The 27,705-nt window shown below is 46.9% G+C and overlaps 2 protein-coding genes and 1 pseudogene across 3 annotated transcripts in view; 2 read left to right on the top strand and 1 right to left on the bottom strand.

Annotated features, from left to right (window-relative positions):
- LOC143955908 (uncharacterized) overlaps positions 1-27,705 on the bottom strand; it is an 865,587-nt gene that overhangs the window by 732,150 nt on the left and 105,732 nt on the right. The gene's annotated exons all lie outside the window — the stretch shown is intronic.
- The window catches only part of LOC143955348 (uncharacterized), a 316,606-nt gene that overhangs the window by 216,355 nt on the left and 72,546 nt on the right, over positions 1-27,705 (top strand). The window contains 2 exon segments of the mRNA XM_077465415.1: positions 18,543-18,749; positions 18,874-19,015. Of these exon segments, the coding sequence (XP_077321541.1) occupies positions 18,543-18,749; positions 18,874-19,015 (349 nt within the window).
- On the top strand, positions 18,050-18,519 carry LOC143955349 (uncharacterized; annotated as a pseudogene). The gene is made up of 2 exons (XR_013269799.1): positions 18,050-18,241; positions 18,356-18,519. The product of XR_013269799.1 is annotated as an uncharacterized LOC143955349 (transcript).

The following is a 27,705-nucleotide window of genomic DNA, read 5'->3' as shown; positions in this document are numbered from 1 at the left end:
CAGTTCTAAAAAAAGTGGATAAAAACGGATGAAAAACTGATGAAAAACGGACATAAACGGATAAAAACTGATGAAAAACTGACAAAAAATGGATGAAGAAGGACATAAACTGATGATAAACGGATAAAAACTGATGACAAAAACTGATGAAAAACTGACAAAAAATGGATGAAGAAGGACATAAACTGATGAAAAACGGACATAAACGGATAAAAACTGATGACAAAAACTGGTGACAAACTGACAAAAAATGGATGAAGAAGGACATAAACTGATGAAAAACGGACATAAACGGATAAAAACTGATGACAAAAACTGATGAAAAACTGACAAAAAATGGATGAAGAAGGACATAAACTGATGAAAAACGGATGAAAAACGGACATAAACGGATGAAAAACGGACATAAACGGATAAAAAACTGATGAAAAACTGACAAAAAATGGATGAAGAAGGACATAAACTGATGAAAAACGGATGAAAAACTGATGAAAAACGGACATAAACGGATGATAAACGGATAAAAAACTGATGAAAAACTGACAAAAAATGGATGAAGAAGGACATAAACTGATGAAAAACGGACATAAACGGATAAAAACTGATGAAAAACTGACAAAAAATGGATGAAGAAGGACATAAACTGATGAAAAACTGACATAAACGGATAAAAACTGATGACAAAAACTGATGAAAAACTGACAAAAAATGGATGAAGAAGGACATAAACTGATGAAAAACGGATGAAAAACTGATGAAAAACGGACATAAACGGATGAAAAACGGACATAAACGGATGGAAAAACTGACATAAACGGATAAAAACTGACAAAAAAAAAATGGATGAAGAAGGACATAAACTGATGAAAAACGGACATAAACGGATAAAAACTGATGACAAAAACTGATGAAAAACTGACAAAAAATGGATGAAGAAGGACATAAACTGATGAAAAACGGACATAAACTGATAAAAACTGATGACAAAAACTGATGAAAAACTGACAAAAAATGGATGAAGAAGGACATAAACTGATGAAAAACGGATGAAAAACGGACATAAACGGATGAAAAACGGACATAAACGGATAAAAAACTGATGAAAAACTGACAAAAAATGGATGAAGAAGGACATAAACTGATGAAAAACGGACATAAACGGATAAAAACTGATGAAAAACTGACAAAAAATGGATGAAGAAGGACATAAACTGATGAAAAACGGATGAAAAACTGATGAAAAACGGACATAAACGGATGAAAAACGGACATAAACGGATAAAAAACTGATGAAAAACTGACAAAAAATGGATGAAGAAGGACATAAACTGATGAAAAACGGTCATAAACGGATAAAAACTGATGAAAAACTGACAAAAAATGGATGAAGAAGGACATAAACTGATGAAAAACTGACATAAACGGATAAAAACTGATGACAAAAACTGATGAAAAACTGACAAAAAATGGATGAAGAAGGACATAAAGTGATGAAAAACGGATGAAAAACTGATGAAAAACTGACATAAACGGATGAAAAACGGACATAAACGGATAAAAAACTGATGAAAAACTGACAAAAAATGGATGAAGAAGGACATAAACTGATGAAAAACGGATGAAAAACTGATGAAAAACGGACATAAACGGATGAAAAACTGACATAAACGGATAAAAACTGACAAAAAAAATGGATGAAGAAGGACATAAACTGATGAAAAACGGACATAAACGGATAAAAACTGATGACAAAAACTGACAAAAAATGGATGAAGAAGGACATAAACTGATGAAAACGGATGAAAAACTGATGAAAAACGGACATAAACGGATGAAAAACGGACGAAAACGGATGAAAAACCAACATAAACGGATAAAAACTGACAAAAAATGGATGAAGAAGGACATAAACTGATGAAAAACGGATGAAAAACTGAAATGAAAAGGATGAAAACTGACAACAACTGATGATAAAAAACGTGACTGAACTGATCTAATGTACGGTCAGCATGTGTGAAAGGGGCCTTACAGTAAATGATGTTTCTTTTTGAATAAGGGTCCTTTCACACGGGGCGGATCAGTTCTGATCCGCCCCGTGGATGTCCGTTTGCTCAGCGGGGATCACTCCGCCGATCCCCGCTGAGCAGGGAGATGACAGCTCCGTCTCTGCACACTGCGCAGGGACGGACCTGTCACAGCGCCGCTCTCCCCTATGGGAGATCGGATGACGACGGACCGCAGTGCCCGTCGTCATCCGATCCGATCCGCAGACGGATGGAAAAATAGCTTTTTCCTCCGTCACACTTTTTCGGATTGGAGCGGGTCGGATGTCAGCGGACATGTCACCGCTGACATCCGACGCTCCATAGAGCTCTATGGAGCACCCGTTCAGGTCCGCCTGAAAAACTGACAGGCGGGCCTGAACGGCACGTTGGTGTGAAAGAGGCCTAAATAAAATAAATAAAAGCTGATCATTGTAAGCACCCCTGTCAGAGGGAGATGGTTTGTCCCCCGCCTGCTACATCTGCTGGAGAGATTTTTCTGTTGAGAAAATAACACTAATGCCGCGTACTCACGCTCGGGAATTTCCGACAACAAATGTTTGAGAGCCGGATCTCAAATTTTCCGACAACAGAATCCGTTGTCGGAAATTCCGAGCGTGTGGAGGCAATTTCGACGCACAAAATTCCACGCATGCTCGGAATCAAGCAGAAGAGGCTTTTTGAAGTTCACTTCTGCTCGGCTCGTCGTACGTCTTCTACGTCACCGTGTTCTGAATGTTTCCGACAACATTTGTGTGACCGTGTGTGTGTGTGTGCAAGACAAGTTTGAGCCAACACCCGTCGGATGAAAATCCAGGAATTTGTTGGCGGAATGTCTGAGCGTGTGTACGGGGCATTACTGGCTGGATCACCAGATGAAAATATAAGAAAGAAAGTCAAAAAAAAATAAAGAAAAAAAAAAATGCAGCCATCACATCTAAGAAGGGTACCTGTGCAGTGTGACGGGTTGCCAGTGTGACTCGCTCAGGTGTTGGGCACTGTTTGTTCTTCCAGATTTAGGAATCCACTGTGGGATTTGTAGGCTGCCATGCGAAATCCTCTTACCTTAGCAGGAGCAGCCAGCAGGCAAGAAATGTGAGCAGGGGGGTTGGGGGAAGGGGGCGGGGCTGGAAGACAGATTGATAACTGCTTGTCTTTGCTTTAACCGGTTCCCGACCGGCGCACGCTGATGTACGTCGGCAGAATGGCACAGGCAGGCATATTGGCGTACAGGTAGGTCCAATCTTTAATGCCGCAGCGTGCCGGTCGGGACCCCCGTGAGTCCAGTCGTGGGTCCCGCGGACTCGATCGCCGCTGGGGCATACCCGCGATCATCTCACGGGGCGGCTGAACGGAGAGATGCCGTTGTAAACAGCATCTCCCCGTTCTGCCTAGGAACTAGTGACGCTGATCTCTGCTCCATGTGATTGGAGCAGAGATCAGTGTTCACTAAATTAAAGCCCAACCCCCCCAACAGTTAGTAACACGCCCCTAGGAACACTTAACCCCTACACTGCCACCCACTGGTTAACCCCTTCACTGCCAGTGTCATTTACACAGGAATCAATGCATTTATATAGCAGTGATTGCTGTATAAATGACAATGGTCCCAAAAACGTGTCGAAAATGTCCGATGTGTCCGCCACAATGTCGCAGTCACAATAAAAATCGCTGATCGCCGCCATTACTAGTAAAAAAATATATATATATTAATAAAAATGCCATAAAACTATCCCCTATTTTATAAACGCTATAACTTTTGCGCAAACCAATCATTAATCGCTTATCGCGTTTTTTTTTTTTTTTTTTACCAAAAATATGTAGAAGAATACGTAAACTGAGGGAAAAAATGTTTTTTTTCTATATTTTTGGGGGATATTTATTATAACAAAAAGTAAAAAATAATGCGTTTTTTTCAAAAATGTCGCTCTATTTTATTTTTTTGCGCAAAAAATAAAAACCGCAGGGGCGATCAAATACCGCCAAAAGAAAGCTCTATTTGTGGGGAAAAAAAAGGACGACCGTGCAGGGGAGCCGCGTCGCACAACCGTGCAATTGTCAGTTAAAGCGACGTGGCGGCGAATCGCAAAAAGTGCTCTGGTCTTTGGCCGGCAAAATGGTCCGGGGGGGGGGGGGGGGCTGAAAGTGGTTAAACAAGGTGACGTAAAGGGACTATAAACGGGCCAGTAGCCAATAGCTTTCGTCTCATAATTTTATTCCGAGCATGCGCGTCACTTTGTCCGTCGGAAATTCTACGTCATTCTCTACACGCGATCGGAAAAAGTCCGATCGGATTTTGTTGTCGGAAAATTTTTTTTTTAGATCCAGCTCTCAAGTTTCCGACGGGGAAAAAAGTCCGATAGAGCCCACGCACGATCGGATTTTTTTTTTACGACAACATAATCCGATCGGACTTTTTACGTCTACGGGGCGATAAAGTGAACAAGAAAAAACGTAATGGTTAACCGTTCATTAGTGAACTCAGAATCTAAGGTCAGGTCCGTCAAGGGGTTCGAACGTAAAAGTTTTTAATAGTGAGGTGGGCAAAAAATACCCCCGTGGGGGGGGGGGGGGTCGTCAGGCTTACTGAGCGGCTCCAAACTCACCACCCCCCCTTTGGGAACTATCTGTGGACAAGCACAGAGCCCCAGTTGAACATCGCCTGATTAACAATGAGAACTAGTACCCCCCCACGACAACCCACAACCACTGAAACAACCCCAGAGGGGGCAACTGCAGGTTTTACTGTACGTGTAGTGGTGGGGGGGGGACTAGGTCGTCCCGAAAAGAGGGGGTAAGAAACGCGTGAAAGGAAACAAGTAGAGTACAGGATAGGGTCAGGGAGGGGAGAGGGCATTGCCGGGAACCGTTCTCCATTCCGGGTAGGAAAGGTATGTTACAAAATGTTGCCCGGGGTTCCCATGCAGCATTAAATCTCATGCGTATTAGAGGTGCATCACACTTTGTATACATTCCTATACATATCCAACATAAGGAAGATTAACCATCAATACAAAAGATAATTTGTGTGGACAGGATAACAATTAAGAATCAGTTCAAAGATAATTAGGTGCTCTACATGTTTCGCGTTCATCATAACGCTTCATCAGGAGCTATCATTTTTATTCCTTTTGGATAAACCAAGGAAAAGGAGGTGTCTACGTGCTCTACATGTTTTCACGTTCATCATAACGCTTCATCAGGAGCTATCATTTTTATTCCTTTTTGGATAAACAAAGGAAAAGGAGGCGTCTACGTCCTCTACGTGTTTTCGCGTTCATCATAACGCTTCATCAGGAGCTATCATTTTTATTCCTTTTGGATAAACCAAGAAAAAGGAGGTGTCTACGTGCTCTACATGTTTTCGCGTTCATCATAACGCTTCATCAGGAGCTATCATTTTTATTCCTTTTTGGATAAACCAAGAAAAAGGAAAAGGAGGTGTCTACGTGCTCTACATGTTTCGTGTTCATCATAACGCTTCATCAGGAGCTCTCATTTTTATTCCTTTTGGATAAACCAAGAAAAGGCAAAAAGGAGGTGTCTACAGAAGTAGGATGGTATTATAGTCAAAATATCATATATAGTGGTAAAGCCCACAAGTGAGCAAAAAAACTCCAGGTATATATGTATATAAGGCAGGAAGAGAGGATACTATAAGCCGTAAATCTTCCATCCAATTCAGTCAATAGTTCCAAAGTGTCCTTCCAATGAGTCCAATCGGGGATTCAAAATATCCTTGAGGGAGAGGGGGAGCAAAGGCGTCCCTCAATCATCTCTTCACCTCAAACACCGGGCTGCTGTGTTAAATCTCTAATGCCCTTTACACACGGTCGGACACAGTTGAACATCACCTGATTAACAATGAGAACTAGTACCCCCCCACGACAACCCACAACCGCTGAAACAACTCCAGAGGGGGCAACTGCAGGTTTTACTGTACGTGCAGTGGTGGGGGGGACTAGGTCGTCCCGAAAAGAGGGGGTAAGAAATGCGTGAAAGGAAACAAGTAGGGTACAGGATAGGGTCAGGGAGGGGAGAGGGTGTTCCCGGGAACCGTTTATTCCTTTTGGATAAACAAAGGAAAAGGAGGTGTCTATGTGCTCTACGTGTTTCGCGTTCATCATAACGCTTCATCAGGAGATATCATTTTTATTCCTTTTGGATAAACCAAGGAAAAGGAGTTGTCTACACGCTCTACGTGTTTCGCGTTCATCATAAAGCTTCATCAGCAGCTATCGTTTTTATTCCTTTTGGATAAACAAAGAAAAAGGAGGCGTCTACGTGCTCTACGTGTTTCGCGTTCATCATAACGCTTCATCAGGAGCTATCATTTTTATTCCTTTTGGATAAACCAAGAAAAAGGAAAAGGAGGTGTCTACAGAAGTAGGATGGTATTATAGTCAAAATATCATATATAGTGGTAAAGCCCACAAGTGAGCAAAAAAACTCCAGGTATATATGTATATAAGGCAGGAAGAGAGGATACTATAAGCCGTAATCTTCCATCCAATTCAGTCAATAGTTCTAAAGTGTCCTTCCAATGAGTCCAATCGGGGATTCAAAATATCCTTGAGGGAGAGCAAAGGCGCCCCTCAATGATCTCTTCACCTCAAACACCGGGCTGCTGTGTTAAATCTCGAATGCCCTGTACACACGGTCGGACGTTTCCGATTGAAAATTTGCAATCGGATTGCGTTGTCGGAAAATCTGATTTTGTGTGTGTGTGGGCTCCATCTGACTTTTTCCGTCGGAAATTTCCGATACACCAAATTTGAGATCTGAATCTAAAATTTAGCGACAACAAAATCGGATCGTGCGTAGACAAATCCGACGCACAAAGTGCCGCGCATGCTCAGAATAAATTACGAGATGAAAGCTGTTGGCTACTGGCCCGTTTGTAGTCCCGACGTACTTCTTTTTACATCTCCTCGTTCTGAACGATCGGATTTTCCGACAACTTTGTGCGACCGTGTGTATGCAAGACAAGTTTGGGCCAAAATCCGTCGGGGGGGGAAGCAGACTGATTTTGTCGTCGGAATGTCCGTCCGACCGTGTGTACGGGGCATCAGTCTTGTCATTTAGTTTCGCTACTATTTTGCTCTTGGGTCATGAGGCTGCTTGTCTTTTGTCACATCGTGGATCACAACTGCCATAAACACCCACCACCAGGCTGTATGGGAGGAACCGATCACCTCCGTCTCCCCCCCCCCCCCCCCCCCCCCCGCTGAACGACGGCGGAAGGGAATGAAGGGGAAGCCGGCTTCCAACGGCTGCAGGAGGGAGATGGAGGCGATTGGTTCCTGTGTATGCCACCCCCCCTTGGGATTGCTACCTCATCCCTTTAAACCCGAACATATATGAATTACACGGGTTCCGAGGCTAATTAAATGCACATAAGGCAATAGTGATGGCCGAACAGTTCGCCCGGCGGTCGTTTCGCAGCGAATTTCGGCTGTTCGCGGTCCGCCCGTTCAGCGGACTATTGGCGCCGTTCGCCCGGCGGACTTCCGTGTTTTTACTGTGTAAAGGAACTTTGACCTGATGACACATCCATCATGGGGTACAGGACAGCCAATTGAGACATTACAGCACATGGACACTTGGACATTCCCCCTAACTTATAAATACACCCAATCCGGCGGCCATTTTACATTCTTTCTTCTGTCACTATAGGGAGAGGTTGCTGTGTGGAGTAGGGAGAGATAAATCGCTAGCTATTTGGTACACAAAAGTTCTTTTCAGGACTGGTATAGGTGTTAGGTGTATATAGGTTTGCTGTGCTACTGATTGTTGCAGCAGCCTGAGTGTCTTTTGTCAGTTTAGAGGAAGGGACAGAGCGCTGTGTCTGCTGTTGTAGGGACAGCCAGATTAGTCATCATCATCATCATCATCATCATCATCATTAACTGTTACTATCAGGTCCACAAAAGTGCTATTCCAGTAACCAGTTATTGTTCCAGTAGCCTCTGTTTTGCCACTTTGTATAGGGACAGGCAGGAAGCTGTGTGTGAGGCAGTGAGGGTCAGTTTAATCAGTAGCTGTTACTATTAGTTCCACAAAGGTTCTTTTCAGGACTGGTATCAGTGGTATGGTAATAGGCTTGTACACGTATAATATTCTTTCTTCCAAATATAGAAAGAATATTATACTTGACTGCTGCCCTTCTGCTGCAGGCTGCTAATCATTCACAACTCACTTGTTCCACAAAGCTCTTTATCAGGACTGGTAACTTGGTCTGTCTAGGGTGCTACAGTACATAGGGTTGAGTGAGGTACAGTCTGCTATTCTATAAGGACTGGTATCGGTCCACAATACATAGGGTTGTGGTGCACTACTGCTGACCGCTGCCCTATACTGCAGCAGTGCTTCATCAGTATAGGGACTGACGTACAGTCTGCTAATCACTCACAGACAACCTACTTGGTCTACGAAAGTCCTTATAAGGACTGGTAACTTGGTCTAGGGTGCTACAGTACATAGGGTTGAGTGAGGTACAGTCTGCTATTCTATAAGGACTGGTATCGGTCCACAATACATAGGGTTTAGGTGCACTACTGCTGACCGCTGCCCTATACTGCAGCAGTCCTTCATCGGTATAGGGACTGAGAGTTTTGTCACAGGGTCATTTTAAAAAATGACAGGCAGAGGAAGAGGCAGGCCCTTCCGCAGGGGTGGTATACAGGGGTGGGTCATATTTCTACTGGGGCTACTTATTATGAGGGGCTCACACCATCCCTGTGCTGTGCTGACTTCCTCCTGGGCCTGCTTATTATGAGGGGCTCACACCATCCCTGTGCTGTGCTGACTTCCTCCTGGGGCTGCTTATTATGAGGGGCTCACACCATCCCTGTGCTATGCTGACATCCTCCTGGGGCTGCTTATTATGAGGGGCTCACACCATCCCTGTGCTATGCTCATTATGAGGGGCTCCCACAATCCCTGTGCTATGCTCATTATGAGGGGCTCCCACCATCCCTGTGCTATGCTCATTATGAGGGGCTCCAACCATCCCTGTGCTATGCTCATTATGAGGGGCTCCAACCATCCCTGTGCTATGCTCCTTATGAGGTTCTCCCACCATCCCTGTGCTATGCTCATTATGAGGGGCTCCAACCATCCCTGTGCTATGCTCCTTATGAGGGGCTCCCACCATCCCTGTGCTATGCTCATTATGAGGGGCTCCAACCATCCCTGTGCTATGCTCCTTATGAGGGGCTCCCACCATCCCTGTGCTATGCTGACTTCCTCCTGGGGCTGCTTCCGGTGCAGGTGTCAGTGATGTATATCACGGTGCTGGTGTGAGTGCTTTATGTCACGCTGCTGATGTCAGTGCTCTGTATCACGGTGCTGTTGTCAGATGCCTCTATCACGGTGCATGTGTCATTCCGGTATGTCACGCTGCTGATGATCATCTCCTGCACCCTCTTCTTTGCCTACCCTGGTCCCTGACCTTCCCTCTCCTCCATTGCCTTCATGCGCTCCACAGTCCTGAATTGTCACAACAATTTCCCATATAAAAAAAGAATGCTTGTAGTTATCGATCCCAGATTCACCTCATACATGTGTTATGTCATTGGCCATGTGGTGGGACTATGTTTGCACAGCTAATAATTATTTTGTGGCTGCAAATTTGACCTATAGGTTTGCGAAGTTCGCCTCCCATTGAAGTCAATGGGGCCCGCCGCGGTTCCGGTTCGCAAACTATCGGCCGCGTTCGCGGTCCGCGTTCGCGAAACGTCCCGTCGAAAGTTCGTACATCACTATAAGGCAACAAGTGAGTTTAATTACCACCTTAACCAGCCACAGAACCCGTGTAATTAATATGTGTTCGGGTTTAAAGGGATGAGCAGAGGCGTTGCTAGGCGGGTGCGTGGGGTGCGGGCCGCACCCGGGTGACACCCGCCAGAGGGGTGATACCCGTGGGTAGCGGCACCGCTAACACCGCCTGCTGCCCTGTGCCTTGAGGCTCGCACTGCGCCTGTGTCCCTCAGCAGATCGGAACAAACAAAGCCGCATCCTCTCTGTTTACATCCACAGAGTAGGAGGAGCCAGAGCTTGAGAGACACACACCGCTGTGTGCATATCTGCTGTTCTGAGGTGTGGTTTGTAAGGGGGGATCTATACTGATGGGGGTTCTGCACTGAGGGGGGGGGGGTCTGTACTGGGTGGGTCTGTATTGAGGGGGGTCAGTACTGAGGGGTTTGTACGGGGGGGTCTGCACTGGGGGGGGTCTGCTCGGAAGGGGGTGTCTGTACTGAGGGGGGTATCTGTACTGGGAGGGTCTCTACTGGGGGGGTCTGCTCAGAAGGGGGTGTCTGTACTGAGGGGGGTATCTGTACTGCTGGGGGTGTCTGTACTGGGGGGGTCTGCTCGGAAGGGGGTGTCTGCACTGAGGGGGGTATCTGTATTGCTGGGGGTGTCTGCACTGGGAAGGGGGTGTCTGCCTGTACTGGGGGGGTGTCTGTACCGAGGGAAGTATCTGTACTGGGGGGTCTGCTCGGAAGGGGGTGTCTGTACTGAGGGGGGTATCTGTACTGCTGGGGGGTGTCTGTACTGAGGGTGTCTGTATTGGGGGGTGTCTGTACTGAGGGGGGTCTGTACTGAGGGGGGTGTCTGTATTGAGGGGGGTGTCTGTACTGCTGGGGGGTCTGTACTGGGGTGTGTCTGTACTGGGGAGTCTGCACGTTAGGGGCTGTCTTTACTGAGGGGGGTGTCTGTACTGCTGGGGGTGTCTGTACTGGGGGTGTCTGCATGGAGGGGGTCTGCACTGAAGGGGGTTATGTACTGATGGAGGGGTCTTCACTGAGAGGGTGTCTGTACTGAGGGGGAGGTTTATACTGAGGGAGGGGGGACTATATTGATGGAGGGTGGTCTGTACTTAGTGGGGGGTCTGCACTGAGGGGGGGACTATATTTGGTGGGGGGTGACACCAATTTTTTTCGCACTGGGTGACACCAACCCTAGTGACGCCACTGGGGATGAGGTGGCAACTCTACCCTCCCCCCCTCCTATCCAAGTGTAGACAAATATGACAGGGGGACCCTATGGGCCCCCTGAAGCATGGGGCCAGGTCACAATTGTGACCCCCCATTATGCCTCTGGCCCAATCTCTCTCCTTTTACAGATGCTACAAGCAATATATTACAAGAAGACAAACCCTGAGACTGTTTATTGGAGTCGGAGTGAATGGACTGTTACTGGGGTGAGTGGGGGGCCTCCGTACTGTGTGGGAAAGAACCAGATATCATCAGTGGCTCCTGCGGGGGGGGGGGGGCACTACACATCTATAAGGATATACAATACATAAACACACAGCACAAGGCCGTGTTCACACTACGAGACGTTTCTCTGGGCTGCAGTTCCTCTGATCTCCACAAGGTGGTGATCTCACTTCTATCAAGACAGGAAGTCTCTATGGAAGACAGGAAGTGATGTCAGAGACAGGAAGGAAGCTCCTTGTGATACGAGGTAGAGTGACGTTGCTGAAATTGGCAGTAGAGGAGGTAATAAGATCTTATTTTCTATTTACACCCAGTAACCCCCCGTCATGTCCGTCCTCTTTCTCCATAGTCACTGTGATGTCTTTTATCTCCAGCAGATGATGATACACACATATATTATTATTATACAGGATTTATATCACACCAACAGTTTGCACAACATGAGGGCGGACAGTACAGTTACAATACAATATAATACAGGAGAAATCAGAGGGCCCTGATCCTTAGAGCTTACAATCTAAGCGGGAGGGTCAAAGGGTAATAAATGGGGGATGGGCTGATGGTAGGGTTGCCACCTTTTCATCAAGCCAAACCCGAACACTTTAGCGGAGCACAACAATTTTGTTTTTTTCAATTTACACTATAGGGTCGTATAAGACCTGGGACACTTTTGGGTGCCCCAAAAAAGAGTAGCATCTCGTGAGGAACAGTAGGTGTGACCAAATTGTGTTAATAATGGGAGAAGTTTAAGGAGCATAGTTAAATCAAACAAGGTCAGTCTGTCCCCCACTACAGTCCCCCGAGGTCAGTCTGTACCCCAGTACAGTCCCCCTAGGTCAGTTTGTACCCCAGTACAGTCCCCCTAGGTCAGTCTGTACCCCAGTACAGTCCCCCTAGGTCAGTCTGTCCCCCAGTAAAGTCCCCCTAGGTCAGTCTGTACCCCAGTACAGTCCCCCTAGGTCAGTTTGTACCCCAGTACAGTCCCCCTAGGTCAGTTTGTACCCCAGTACAGTCCCCCTAGGTCAGTTTGTACCCCAGTACAGTCCCCCTAGGTCAGTCTGTACCCCAGTACAGTCCCCCTAGGTCAGTCTGTACCCCAGTACAGTCCCCCTAGGTCAGTCTGTACCCCAGTACAGTCCCCCTAGGTCAGTCTGTACCCCAGTAAAGTCCCCCTAGGTCAGTCTGTACCCCAGTACAGTCCCCCTAGGTCAGTCTGTCCCCCACTACAGTCCCCCTAGGTCAGTTTGTACCCCAGTACAGTCCCCCTAGGTCAGTCTGTACCCCAGTAAAGTCCCCCTAGGTCAGTCTGTACCCCAGTAAAGTCCCCCTAGGTCAGTCTGTCCCCCAGTACAGTCCCCCTAGGTCAGTCTGTCCCCCAGTACAGTCCCCCTAGGTCAGTCTGTCCCCCAGTACAGTCCCCCTAGGTCAGTCTGTCCCCCAGTACAGTCCCCCTAGGTCAGTCTGTACCCCAGTACAGTCCCCCTAGGTCAGTCTGTACCCCAGTACAGTCCCCCTAGGTCAGTCTGTACCCCAGTACAGTCCCCCTAGGTCAGTCTGTACCCCAGTACATTCCCCCTAGGTCAGTCTGTCCCCCAGTACATCTCCCCTATGTCAGTCTGTCCCCCAGTACATCTCCCCTATGTCAGTCTGTACCCCAGTACAGTCCCCCTAGGTCAGTCTGTACCCCAGTACAGTCCCCCTAGGTCAGTCTGTCCCCCAGTACAGTCCCCCTAGGTCAGTCTGTACCCCAGTACATTCCCCCTAGGTCAGTCTGTCCCCCAGTACATCTCCCCTATGTCAGTCTGTCCCCCAGTACATCTCCCCTATGTCAGTCTGTCCCCCAGTACATCTCCCCTAGGTCAGTCTGTACCCCAGTACAGTCCCCCTAGGTCAGTCTGTACCCCAGTACAGTCCCCCTAGGTCAGTCTGTACCCCAGTACAGTCCCCCTAGGTCAGTCTGTACCCCAGTACAGTCCCCCTAGGTCAGTCTGTACCCCAGTACATCTCCCCTAGGTCAGTCTGTACCCCAGTACAGTCCCCCTAGGTCAGTCTGTACCCCAGTACAGTCCCCCTAGGTCAGTCTGTACCCCAGTACAGTCCCCCTAGGTCAGTCTGTACCCCAGTACAGTCCCCCTAGGTCAGTCTGTACCCCAGTACATTCCCCCTAGGTCAGTCTGTCCCCCAGTACATCTCCCCTAGGTCAGTCTGTACCCCAGTACATCTCCCCTATGTCAGTCTGTACCCCAGTACATCTCCCCTATGTCAGTCTGTCCCCCAGTACATCTCCCCTATGTCAGTCTGTACCCCAGTACAGTCCCCCTAGGTCAGTCTGTACCCCAGTACAGTCCCCCTAGGTCAGTCTGTACCCCAGTACAGTCCCCCTAGGTCAGTCTGTACCCCAGTACATCTCCCCTATGTCAGTCTGTACCCGAGTACATCTCCCCTATGTCAGTCTGTACCCGAGTACATCTCCCCTATGTCAGTCTGTACCCGAGTACATCTCCCCTATGTCAGTCTGTACCCGAGTACATCTCCCCTATGTCAGTCTGTACCCCAGTACATCTCCCCTATGTCAGTCTTTCCTCCAGTATAATCCCTCTTTAGTCAGCCTGTCCCCCAGTATAATATCCCCCCCCAGGTCAGCCTGTTCCCCAGTATAATAGCCCCCCCCCCCACTAAAATAATTAAAAGCACTGAAAATTGATGAGAGGGGGATAAGAGGTCTGGTTCTGCAGTTCTGTCGCTGATCTAAAACCCGGACTGTATCCGGGTGAATCATGGACAGGTGGCAACCCTAGCTGATGGAGAAAATAAAAGTCCAGTTGTTGGATGGGGGCGGGATAGGCTTCTAATGGGAAAAGGGTTTTTAGCGATCATCTTAAAGCGGGAGTCCGCCGTTTTTTTTTTTTTTAAAAGCCAGCAGCTACAAATACTGCACCTGCTGACTTTTAAAATAATGACACTTACCCGCCCAGCGCGCCCGCGATGTCGGCACCCGAAGCCGATCTCTCGATCGTCTCTCGGGTGCTGCCGTCGCCATCTTGGGTATAGGAATCAGGAAGTGGAGCCTTTCGGCTTCATTTCCCGGTTCCCTACTGCGCATGCGCGAGTCGCGCTGCGCAATAAGGACGGTCCCCGCTGCCTCTGGGATCTGTGTGTTTCCCAGCAGGCAGCGGGGCACTTGCGGAAAGGGGCGGGCACTTGCGGAAAGGGGCGTAATCTACGCCCCTTTCCGCAGAGAGCTATCCCGGAAGTGGGTGCAGATACCTGTACTGTACAGGTATCTGCACCCCCTCCCCCCTGAAAGGTGCCAATTGTGGCGCCGGAGGGGGGGAGGGTTCCGATGAGCGGAAGGTCCACTTTAGGGTGGACCTCCGCTTTAATATTTATTTTTTTTTTTGGGGGCGGAACACCGTTTTAAGTATGGGGGTGACTAGTGCATGTTTTGGAGAGTTAGGGAAAGCAAAAATGTGAGTTAGAGAGTGTAGGATAGAGCCAGATGGTGACCGCAGTATTTGCGAGGGAACTGGGTCTAGGGAGTAGGTGGGCATTAGAAAAAAAAGTTTAGCAACCTCATCTATAGTAGCAGGGTTGAATAAGGAAAGTGTTGGTTGTACCTGTGGACATGGGGCGTTCAGTAGGGGAGGTATCTGTACAGCGGAGATCTCATCACAAATTGTATCAATCTTATTTTTGAAGTGATTGGCGATCTCCTGGGCAGTGGATGAGTTGGTGGATGAAGGTAGTGGAGGACGAAGTAGAGTTGAAGGTAGAGAAGAGTTGACGGGGACAGGATCAGAAGTTGGTAATGAGAGTGATGAATGTGGACTGCTTGACAATGAGAAGACAAGAATTGTATTTTTGGAGGGCAGATGTATATTGGTTGAAGTCCTTCTAAGAACTAGTCTTACGCCACAGGTGCTCAGGAGCGCAGATTTGATTTTGAGACTTCTGGTCTCATTTGTTTACCAAGGTTGTAGAAGTTGGGGGCCTAACTCTGTGTGTAGTGAGGGGGGGGGGGGGGCAGTGTGTGCAGGGTGGAGTAGAGGGATCTATTGAAGACAGAAGTGGTTAGGTTGGGGCAGGACAGGAAGGAGATGATGTCATAGTGATGGTCAGTAGCAGAGTAGAGAAGGGTTAAGGTGGGTTAGGTGGCGAGGAGGTGGAAGACTTAGAGAGTGAAACTAATAACGTGGCGATCAGAGAGAGCAAAAGGATTGTTGGAGAGGTTGCATGGAGTGCATAGGTAGCAGAATACAAGGTCGAGGGTGTTGCCATCAGAGTGAGTAGAAGCGTGTATCCATTGTGTACCCATTGTGTATTCATGGTGTATCCATGGTGTATCCATTGTGTATCCCTTGTGTATCCATGGTGTATCCATTGTGTATTGCTTCTGTTCAAAAGAGAAGGTTAGACTGAGAAGTTTACAAGAAGCAGGAGTGTTTTTATTAACAGGGATGTTGAAGTCACCGAGAATGAATGTGGGGATTTCAGAAGAGAGAAAGTAGGACAGCCAGGCAGAGAGGCCATCAAAGGTTGATACCGGTCCAGGAGGCCAATAACACAGCACTTCTAAGCCCTTGTACACACGGTTGGAGATTCCGACAACTAAATCCGTCTGAGTAATTCCGACGGATTAATTCCGGACCAGGTCCGGAAGTGATGTTGCATACGCGCAGTCGGACTAAGTTGTCGGAAAATCCGATTGTACATAACGTGATGACATTATTTCGTTACGACGGGACTACGTTCAGGCTAGTAGCCAATAGCTTTGGCCTAGGAATTTGATCTGAGCATGCGTGGCACCTTGTCCGTCGGAGTAGGCTACACATGATTGGAGTATGTCCGATCGGAGCATTTTGTAGGAAAATATTTCCGGCAAGTTGGAGAAGTTGGTCCGACGGATATTCCGACGGAAACAGTCCGATGGAGACCACACACAGTCGGAATATCCGACAAAACGCTCCAATCGGACACATTCCAACGGAATCTCCGACCGTGTGTACAAGGGCTAAAAGAAACTGGAGAAAATAGATAAATATAATGTGTCTCAAATGAAGAGAGGGAGGTGGGTGAAGTACCTGAAAGATGCTATGTGGGGCTAGAAGGATTCCCACTCCACCTCCCTTCTGCCCACTGGGTCTGGGGGAGTGAGTCCAGAGAAGGCCATCATGGGAGAGGGAAGCAGGAGAAGCAGTGTCAGATTCATGAAGTCAGGTTTCAGTAACAGCAAGTAGTTAGTGATAAAGAGGTCATGGACAGAAGTGAGTTTGTTACAGACAGAGGAGGCGTTCCAAAGGGAGCAAGAGAAGAGGAGGCTGGTTTGAGGAAGATAGGAACTAAATTGTGTGGATTGCAGCTGTTGCCAGAGGGCATGGGAGGATGAGAGATTTGGGCACAGTTAAATGATGGAGGTCCAGGGTTTGGGGTTTAATCTCCAGAGGTTAGGAGAAGCAGAAGGGTGGGGGAGGTAATATGGGAGTGTGATTTATATGAAGGGACATGCCTCAGAGTCCTGGAGGTTTTATTGGGTTTAGAATTATCAGGAGTCGGTGATGCAGGAATAGGGAGAGGACAGAAGTGAGGGGGATATATACAGGCTGTGGGGTGGAGAAGAGGGGTGAGGGAAAGAGGATAAGGAGAGAGGACACAACTGTCAGAAGGATTGGTAGAAAGCACATGTTATAGAGAGGAAGGAGAGCTGAGATGGGAGAACAAGGTCACCTGCAGTCTGTTTGGTGTTTTTCAAAGTAGTTTGCTGTGTATTCTCACTTTGTGCGATCACTGAAGTGCAGAGCCGATGTGCGCCCACTTAGATAAAGAATTCACTTATAGAAAGAACCCCAGACATGTGCCCCCCCCCAGCCATATATAATGTGGAAATGTATATGAACCCATTCAGGGTCAGAACATCCCCCCCCCCCCACTTACAGGGCTGAAACATTTTCTTCATTTAGGAGATGTCACCTTTCCCACCAATCACCTTCTCACCTCATCCATCTATTGTAGAATTTCTACATCTATACTAACAACGTCACACTTACTCCTAACGCAGGTGGTCAGACACTATAGCTGCCTTCTGTGTTCTTCACCTATAGAAGCCCCCTTTCCCATAAGGCAAGCAGGCCTACCAGTACTCCGTTGTCTCCAGGACTTATACACAATGCTATAGTACTTTTATTAGTGGTGGGTGATGGGGGGCGTTTATTTAGGAGGGATTAGAATATTTGTGTCTTTATTTTATAAGATTCAAATAAGAAGGAAAAGGGGAAAAATTTAATTTGCAGTAAATGTCCAGATTTTTTTTTTTCCCATAATGATCCCCAGTCTTAGATCTTCATCCTAAAATGTGATCAGTAAAGTCTCCAGAGAACACGGAGATCACAGGAATATGATGTGTCCTGGTAAAGCCTAAAGGCAACGTTCATCTTTCAGTTTGGGAGAGGAGGGACGCACCCGGGAGAAATGATTCTGTGTACAGAAATCTCACACAGCACCCCCCACAGCTCCTCCTCCCAATGTCCCTCCAATCAGAGTCGGAGAATCCTATGACATCACACTGACCTCACAGCTCCTCCTATCCCTATATCCGACTCTTTCTGATCCTCTTAGGATGTGGACCGACCCCTGACCTCCTCACTTTCAAAGTAGGGCTGTTGGACCTCCATTGTATGTAATATCAGAAACCTCAACATGAAGTGGGGTTTAAATAAAGAGACCTGACCAGTGAGGTGAGGAGGATTCTGGGAATGTCATTTGATTTTACTATTTGTGTTCAGATCTAGAGTTTTCCTCCTGTGAAGTCTGGAGATCACATGACCATCACATTGCCTCCACCTCCCTCCCTGATAGAATAGAGAAATACAAAGAAGATTCTAGAAGTCACCAGAGAGATCATCGAGCTGCTGACAGGAGAGGAGAGCGGAGACGGGAAGGACGTCATGATGGCCAATCAGCCGCCCCTCACATCACCGGGTAAGAGGAGACTTTATTGTAAAGGAGAGAGCAGTACGGAGGCTCCACCCATCCCCCATCATCTGATAAACACATAGAAACAATGTATTCAGTCAGTGTGTGTGTTTCCTACAGATGGATCCAGTAATGGGAACCCACCAGAGAGATGTCCCCGTCCTCTGTATTCCCGGGATTCCACACAGGAAGGTCACACCATCCCCCACCATCATCAGGTAGATGAGGAACAATCACTGATAGTATCATTAGGATCTGTACATTATCTGCATTGTTACCATTGATGTCATTTTTATTATATATTCAGAGTGGAAACCTTGAAGATTATAATATTGTTGTTAAAGAAGAGTATAAAGAGGAGGATGAGGAGTATGGAGTGATGGAGGAGTTTTCAGAAGGACACAAGGATATGATGGAGCCACCAAATACCAGGAACCCACCAGAGAGATGTCCCCGTCCTCTGTATTCCCGGGATTCCACACAGGAAGGTCACACCATCCCCCACTGTTACAAGGTTGGTGGGATGGAGAATCTAGAACATGGACTTCTGGAGAGGATATGTTTTTTTTTTTATGTGATGTCATAGTAATAAATCTTCTATCTTACAGATGATTTTCTCTCTCATTTTCTTGCTTTAGAGTGGAGATCCAATGGATATAGAATTTGAGGTGAAATCAGAAGAAGAAGAGAGGTATGTGAGGGATGATCAGCAGTCTATGGAGGAGGATGGAATAACGGGGACATTTATAGAGGAGGACACTCCTACAGAGATCAGCACAGGTGGGTCATTAACACTAAATCCATTCCTCCACCCATACTGCTCACTGATTGGTCCAGAGTAGGGCGGGGGCTGGGTGATATCGATCAAAAAAAAAAAAAGCCTGGTGTCTTCCTGTCAAGACTGGGAGGAACCAGAAGACCAAACGAGCGTCACAACGTGCAATGTGGAGGTTAAATAGTAGAAAAATGTATTATAATAAGGAAAAATACACACTGGGAGATAAAAATACCGACACCTGCAACTAAATAGCATCAGGGCCGTTTTTAAGGCAGGGCAAAAGGGGCAGCTGCCCTGGGCCCTGTCATTGTTGTGGGGCCCAAAGCAGCTGCCTCATACTTGCCAACTATCCTGGTTTAAATTCCCTCATCCCTTGAGGTTTTAGTCCTGTACTGTGTCCCAATACCTCAGTGTGAAGTGCTGCTACTAATTCTGCCCAGCTCTGCCCTATTGTTGTATACAGATGACTCACCTGCAGACCATGTGTTTACATGTAAATTACCAGCATTTATATGTAAATGGGGGCGGCCGGCGGCATGGATATGTATATCATGCCCCCCCTGAGGTCATATCCACCGTAATCTCTAGCAACCAATCAGCAAGCAGAAATCATGTGCTATAACCTCTAGCAACGAATCAGTGAGCCGTAATGTGTGCTGTAACCTCTAGCAACTAATCAGTGAGCCGTAATGTGTGCTGTAACCTCTAGCAACTAATCAGTGAGCCGTAATGTGTGCTGTAACCTCTAGCAACCAGTCAGTGAGCGGTAATGGTACACTGTAACCTCTGGCAACCAGTCAGTGAGCGGTAATGGTACACTGTAACCTCTGGCAACTAGTCAGTGAGCGATAATGGTGCACTGTAACCTCTGGCAACCAGTCAGTGAGCGATAATGGTACACTGTAACCTCTGGCAACCAGTCAGTGAGCGATAATGGTGCACTGTAACCTCTGGCAACCAGTCAGTGAGCGATAATGGTACAGTGTAACCTCTGGCAACCAGTCAGTGAGCGGTAATGGTACACTGTAACCTCTGGCAACCAGTCAGTGAGCGGTAATGGTACACTGTAACCTCTGGCAACCAGTCAGTGAGCGGTAATGGTACACTGTAACCTCTGGCAACCAGACAGTAAGCGATAATGGTGCACTGTAACCTCTGGCAACCAGTCAGTGAGCGATAATGGTGCACTGTAACCTCTGGCAACCAGTCAGTGAGTGGTAATGATACACTATAACCTCTGGCAACCAATCGCAATAGCTGCCTGATCTGATTCAGTAAACTGATTTTGAGCCTAGCTGCTATTTATTGTATGTCTCAGAGCAGGTGGAGAGCAAAACTGCATGGGGGGGGGGGTGTTTGCCCAGGGGCCAATCAATATTAAAGGCGGCCCTGAATAGCATTCGGAGGTACCAGCGTCACGTGGTCTCTGGATGTGGCAACGCTAAAGACGAAAATAACATCAAACACTGTACAGAGCGTCCGGACGCCAAGGCTCTATATGCGGTTGTCCCCGCCACGTCAAATCGACGTACAAATTCTATGGCATTAATAGGCGGGGGGGGCATCTGCATAGGGGGTCCCTGGAATGCTCGAGCCTATGAAGTACAGGAAGAGGGGGGGGGGGAGGAGCAGAGATAAACTGCCTATATTAATCGGAGATCCTAGGGAGACGGTGTAAATAATCCCCCCACACACACCGACTAAACGTCTGTCGGTGACTGATGGCCACAGTGTTGGTATCGATGATACTTCTAAACTTGCATGAAGTGGAAATAGATGGAGGTATTTGGGAATCCTGGGCTGTAATCACACATATATACAGTGAGGGCCATAAATATTTGGACAGTGACACAATTTTTGCAAGTTGGGCTCTGCATGCCACCGCATTGGATTTGAAATGAAACCTCTACAACAGAATTCAAGTGCAGATTGTAACGTTTAATTTGAAGGGTTGAACAAAAAATACCTGATAGAAAATGTAGGAATTGTACACATTTTCTTTACAAACACTCCACATTTTAGGAGCTCAAAAGTAATTGGACAAATAAACATAACCCAAACAAAATATTTATTTATTCAATATTTTGTTGCAAATCCTTTGGAGGCAATCACTGCCTTAAGTCTGGAACCCATGGACATCACCAAACGCTGGGTTTCCTCCTTCTTAAGAGCCGGTTCACACAGCGGGCGATGCGAGGCGACACGACTTGCCTCGCCTCGCTCTCGCAAGTCGCCCCCGTTCTGTACAATGGAACCGTTCTGAGAGGAGCGACTCGAGTCGCTCCGACTCAGAAAAAAGGTTCCTGTACTACTTTTGGGCGACCTCGGGGCGACTTGCATTGACTTCTATACAGAAGTCATTTGCAAGTCGCCGCTGAGGCCGCGGCAGGTCGCGGCGAGGCAAGTCGGAGTCGCCTCGCCTTGCCTGCTGTGTAAACCGGCCCTAATGCTTTGCCAGGCCTTTCCAGCCGCAGCCTTCAGGTCTTGCTTGTTTGTGGGTCTTTCCGTCTTAAGTCTGGATTTGAGCAAGTGAAATGCATGCTCAATTGGGTTAAGATCTGGTGATTGACTTGGCCATTGCAGAATATTCCACTTTTTTTTTGCACTCATGAACTCCTGGGTAGCTTTGGCTGTATGCTTGGGGGGGTCATTGTCCATCTGTACTATGAAGCGCCGTCCGATCAACTTTGCACCATTTGGAATGAATCTGGGCTGAAAGTATATCCCGGTACACTTCAGAATTCATCCGGCTACTCTTGTCTGCTGTTATGTCATCAATAAACACAAGTGACCCAGTGCCATTGAAAGCCATGCATGCCCATAGCCATCACGTTGCCTCCACCATGTTTTACAGAGGATGTGGTGTGCCTTGGATCATGTGCCGTTCCCTTTCTTCTCCAAACTTTTTTTCTTCCCATCATTCTGCTACAGGTTGATCTTTGTCTCATCTGTCCATAGAATACTTTTCCAGAACTGAGCTGGCTTCTTGAGGTGTGTTTTTTTTTTTTAACGTTTAAACAGGTAATGTTTATTGAACATTATTGCAGAGATTACAATCAGAGTGGCATACACCGAACATTAAAAAGGAGTTGCGTCATAACCATAACAGTAGATAAAAGACATTTTTCCATTACAGTAGCGATTACCGTATATACTCGAGTATAAGCCGAGATTTTCAGCCTCTTTTTTGAGGCTGAAAGTGCCCCCCTCGGCTTATACTCGAGTCATCGCTGTCTGCCTGCTCGATCAGCGTGTCGAGCAGACAGACAGCGGCCATTCTATAATTCAAAAGCCGCGCCTCCGGCTCCGCCTTCGCCTGTGATAGGCGGAACACTGAATTTCCCAGCAGCCTGTGTTCCGCCTATCACGGACATCGTCTCATCCTCGTACTACGGACGAGGATGAGACGATGTCCGTGATAGGCGGAACACAGGCTGCTGGGAAATTCAGTGTTCCGCCTATCACAGGCGAAGGCGGAGGCGCGGCTTTTGAATTTTACAATGGCCGCCGAGGCGCCGACGAAGAGCGGCGATCCTGGCACGGGACGGAGGCAAGGCACGGCACGGGACGGGACGGGACGGAGGCAAGGCACGACACGGGACGGAGGCAAGGCACGGCACGGGACGGAGGCAAGGAGGCAAGGCACGGGACGGAGGCTCGGGACAAAGGCTCGGGACACAGGTAGGCTGGACACACACACACACACACACACACACACACACACACACACACACACACACACACACACGGACACACACACACAGGGATGGATGGATGGAGACACACACACACAGGGATGGATGGATGGAGACACACACACACAGGGATGGATGGATGGATGGAGACACACACACACAGGGATGGATGGATGGATGGAGACACACACACACAGGGATGGATGGATGGATGGAGACACACACACACAGGGATGGATGGATGGATGGACACACACACACACAGGGATGGATGGATGGATGGACACACACACACACAGGGATGGATGGATGGATGGACACACACACACACAGGGATGGATGGACGGACACACAGGGATGGACGGACACACAGGGATGGACGGACACACAGGGATGGACGGACACACACACAGGGATGGACAGGCATGTCTCACCCTCGGCTTATACACGAGTCAATAAGTTTGCCAGTTTTTTTGGGGGTAAATTGGGGGCCTCGGCTTATATTCGGGTCGGCCTATACTCGAGTATATACGGTATGTATCACAGCCAAGGAAAGTCCTAACATTGACATGTTATTTACTGTAACAGTACATCAAATTCCCTCATCACACGTGGCAACCTCCTGTAGCCATTTATCCCATATTCTATGATATTTAGCTGGGCAACCCCTATTTTTATATACCGTATTTGCCGGCATATAAGACGACCCCCTAAAAACCTGCACAGTTAAAATGTTTTGCCCGTACTCACCGTTTAAGACGACCCCCCGATTCCGAGGCTTCCGACGCTTCATATCCCTCTTCTTCTTCGTTCTTGCTGGAGCCATTTCCTTCTTCCTTCTGGTGCTGGAGCCAATCACGGCGAGCAATGTATTCTATTAATGAATACAAAGCCTGCTGGGATTGGCGGAGGCTGTTACATCATCAGCCCGCGCCTCACTCTCAAAGCCAATCGGAGCAGGCTACTGTGTGTAGCCTGCTCGGATTGGCAGAGATTGCTGCTCCAATCCGAGCAGGCTCTGTATTCATTTGAATACATCGCTCACTGGGATTGGTTCAGTGGTATATACTGTATGTAGCCGAAGCTACATACAGTATTACCGGACAGCCAGAAGGCATCCCAGCAGCGGACCCGGCGTATAAGACGACCCCCTCCTTTTTGCTCAGTTTTTTTAAGTGTAAAAGGTCGTCTTATACGCCGGCAAATACGGTAAGAATTTTTTTGTATGGGAGCGTAAGATTAACTTCCCGTTTCCAGTCCTCAACCCGGGGTGGAAGGGGCCTCATCCACTGTCTAGCTATCACTTTTCGAACAGAAAACAAGGTTTCCTGCAGGAAAGTGCCAGTAGTTTTATCTAATACGTCAGGAAATATCCCTAGTAGACAAGGTTTGGGGTCGAGAGCCAAGGGCGAGCCCATAACATCATGTAGAAATGATACTACTTGTTTCCAAAGTTCCTGCAGTTTGGGGGCAAGACCAGATAAGATGGAAGAACGTCCCAGTCTCAAGATTACACATCGGGCAGAGCACAGATTGATTCGTATTATATTTGGCGGTCCTGAGTGGGGGTGAGGTATGCTTTATGCACTATGTAAATCTGAGAAAGCCTGTCCTGGAGCCTAGGGGACACCAACTTGCACGTCTCCAGAGCCTCCTCCCATTCCTCGTCTGTCAGAGCACCCACATCACCCTCCCAGCGGGACTTCAGAGCATACGCTAGTCTCGCCGAGACGGGGGCCGTAAGCATACCATAAAAGCACGAGATAAGCTTTTTGGGATCAGTGTCCTTCACTATGGCGACAATAGGATTGGGAGCAATGACTGCGGGAATTGTGTTCTAAGTGCATGTTGAACCTGTAGGTACTGAAATAGCATAGTGTTTGGAATACCATATGCCTCCTGCAGCGCCTGAAACGTTTTAATAGTACCAAGGTGAATCAGGTGATGCAGGTAGTATATTCCCCTCGATACCCACAACTGAACACTCTGGATCTTTTGAAGTTCCGGCAATTGTTTGTTATGCCAAAGTGGGGTATAGTCATTTGGTGATGCAACATTCAGTTTAGTCGATGCCAGATCCCAAATCCTTCTGTAATGAAAAAGCATGGGGGAGGGAATCTGCTTCGGGAGTCTTGGGTATTGCCTCGCGCTCTAATAATTTACCTCTGTGGAAGAATTGATGGGCTTCTAAGGCAGTAAACGGCCATCTATTCCTGAGAAAGTGGGTAGACATTCCCGGCTCCACCTGGCTCCACGACTGAGCTCCCCGCCCCCGTCGAGACAGCAGCTATTGGATCATCTGCCATTTGTGCCCAGGTAGGGGAGAGAAGGGTAAGAAAACGTTGTTTATCAGTCTTGTCTACATGGAAAAGCTGAGACAGTTGTGAGGCAACATAGTAATGATTTAGATCCGGAAGAGCCATGCCCCCCCATATCAGTCGGGCTTTTCAAAGCCTGCCAAGCAAGCTTGTGCCTATTATTCCCCCATACAAAGGGCCTAAGACTTTCAAGGTATTTAAAGTATTTCAGCGGCAAATATACCGGGGCGTGCCACAACACATACAGTATTTTAGGTAATAGGACCATTTTAATCAGATTAACGCGCCCCCCCAAACCCCAAGGGGGAGACGAGACCAGGCCTGAATCTTGGTACGCACCAGGGAGAATAATGGTTCTACATTCAGCGCAATGTAATCTGCTGGATTCCTAGAGACATATACCCCCAGATACTTAAAGAGGAAGTAAACCCTTCCAAACAACTTGGACCTATAGGTAAGCCTAGATTAAGGCTTACCTGTAGGTCCAAGCAATATCTCCTAAACCTATATGGTTTAGGAGATATTTGCCCGAAAATGGGCACCGCTGTCTACGGCGCATGCGCCGTAGACAGCGGCGCGCAGGCGCACTAAATGCGGCAAATCCAAGAATGGATTTGCCAAATTTGTCGACTCCCGTGCGCATGCGCGGGAGTGACGTCATCGCGGCTTCGCCGTATGACAGCGGCGGAGCTGCGAGGCGCGACTCCCGTGCGCATGCGCGGGAGTGACGTCATCGCGGTTGCGCCGCTGTGATTCGTCGGAGCTGCGAGACGCCACAAGCAACATGGATGCGGCGGACTACAGGGGACAGCGGCGACTTCGCTGGCTCCTGTGTCAGGTAAGTGACACATAATGAGCTACTATGCGATGCGATGCGATGCGATGCATAGTAGTCCATTATGCTTTACCTTTGCAGGGAAAAAAAGAGGAAGTAAACCCATCAGGGTTTACTTCCTCTTTAATAGTGTTCTTGAGGTGTTTTTGGGCAAATTTAACTCTGGCCTGTCTATTTTTGGAATCGATGAATGGTTTGCATCTACATGTGAACCCTTTGTATTTACTTTCATGGAGTCTTCTCTTTTCTGTTGACTTAGAGACAGATACACCTATTTCCCTGAGAGTGTTCTGGACTTCAGTTGATGTTGTGAACGGGTTCTTCTTCACCAAAGAAAGTATGCGGCGATCATCCACCACTGTTGTCTTCCGTGGACGCCCAGCCCCTTTTTTGAGTTCCCAAGCTCACCAGTCAATTCCTTTTTTCTCAGAATGTACCCGACTGTTGATTTTGCTACTCCAAGCATGTCTGCTATCTCTCTGATGGATTTTTTCTTTTTTTTCAGCCTCAGGATGTTCTGCTTCACCTCAATTGAGAGTTCCTTTGACCGCATGTTGTCTGGTCACAGCAACAGCTTCCAAATGCAAAACCACACACCTGGAATCAACCCCAGACCTTTTAACTACTTCATTGATTACAGGTTAACGAGGGAGACGCCTTCAAGAGTTAATTGCAGCCCTTAGAGTCCATTGTCCAATTACTTTTGGTCCCTTGAAAAAGAGGAGGCTGTGCATTACAGAGCTATGATTCCTAAACCCTTTCTCCGATTTGGATGTGGAAACTCTCATATTGCAGCTGGGACTGTGCACTTTCAGCCCATATTATATATATAATTGTATTTCTGAACATGTTTTTGTAAACAGCTAAAATAACAAAACTTGTGTCACTGTCCAAATATTTATGGCCCTAACTGTACGTGGCACTCCGGTACGAATATCACCCCCGGATGAGAATCCCACCAGATATAGTGTATATACTATTAGCGGAGAGATATACTGTATATACTATTAGAGGGGATATATACTGCATATACTATTAGAGGAGATATACTGTATTACTATTAGAAAAGATATACTGCATATATTATTAGAGGGGATATATACTGCATATACTATTAGAGGAGATATATACTGTATATACTATTAGAGGGGATATATACTGTATATACTATTAGAGGAGAGATATACTGTATAACTATTAGAAGAGATATACTGTATATACTATTAGCGGAGAGATATAGTGTATATACCATTAGAGGAGAGATATAGTGTATATACTATTAGAGGAGAGATATACTGTATATACTATTAGAGGAGAGATATAGTGTATATACTATTAGAGGAGAGATATAGTGTATATACTATTAGAGGAGATATACTGTATTACTATTAGAAAAGATATACTGCATATATTATTAGAGGGGATATATACTGCATATACTATTAGCGGAGAGATATACTGTATAACTATTAGAGGAGAGATATACTGTATATACTATTAGAGGAGAGATATAGTGTATATACCATTAGAAGAGAGATATACTGTATATACTATTAGCGGAGAGATATAGTGTATATACTATTAGAGGAGAGATATAGTGTATATACCATTAGAGGAGATATACTGTATATACTATTAGAGGGGATATATACTGCATATACTATTAGAGGAGATATACTGTATTACTATTAGAAAAGATATACTGCATATATTATTAGAGGGGATATATACTGCATATACTATTAGAGGAGAGATATACTGTATATACTATTAGAGGAGAGATATACTGTATATACTATTAGAGGAGAGATATATTGTATATACTATTAGAGGAGAGATATACT

The sequence above is a fragment of the Lithobates pipiens genome, unplaced genomic scaffold (assembly GCF_037356315.1).
Source record: "Lithobates pipiens isolate NorthernLeopardFrog02 unplaced genomic scaffold, aLitPip1_a1.2 Scaffold_35, whole genome shotgun sequence".
Taxonomy (NCBI): Eukaryota; Metazoa; Chordata; class Amphibia; order Anura; family Ranidae; genus Lithobates; species Lithobates pipiens.
The sequence above is the reverse complement of the archived record's forward strand: the minus strand, read 5'-3'. Positions and strand labels throughout refer to the sequence as shown.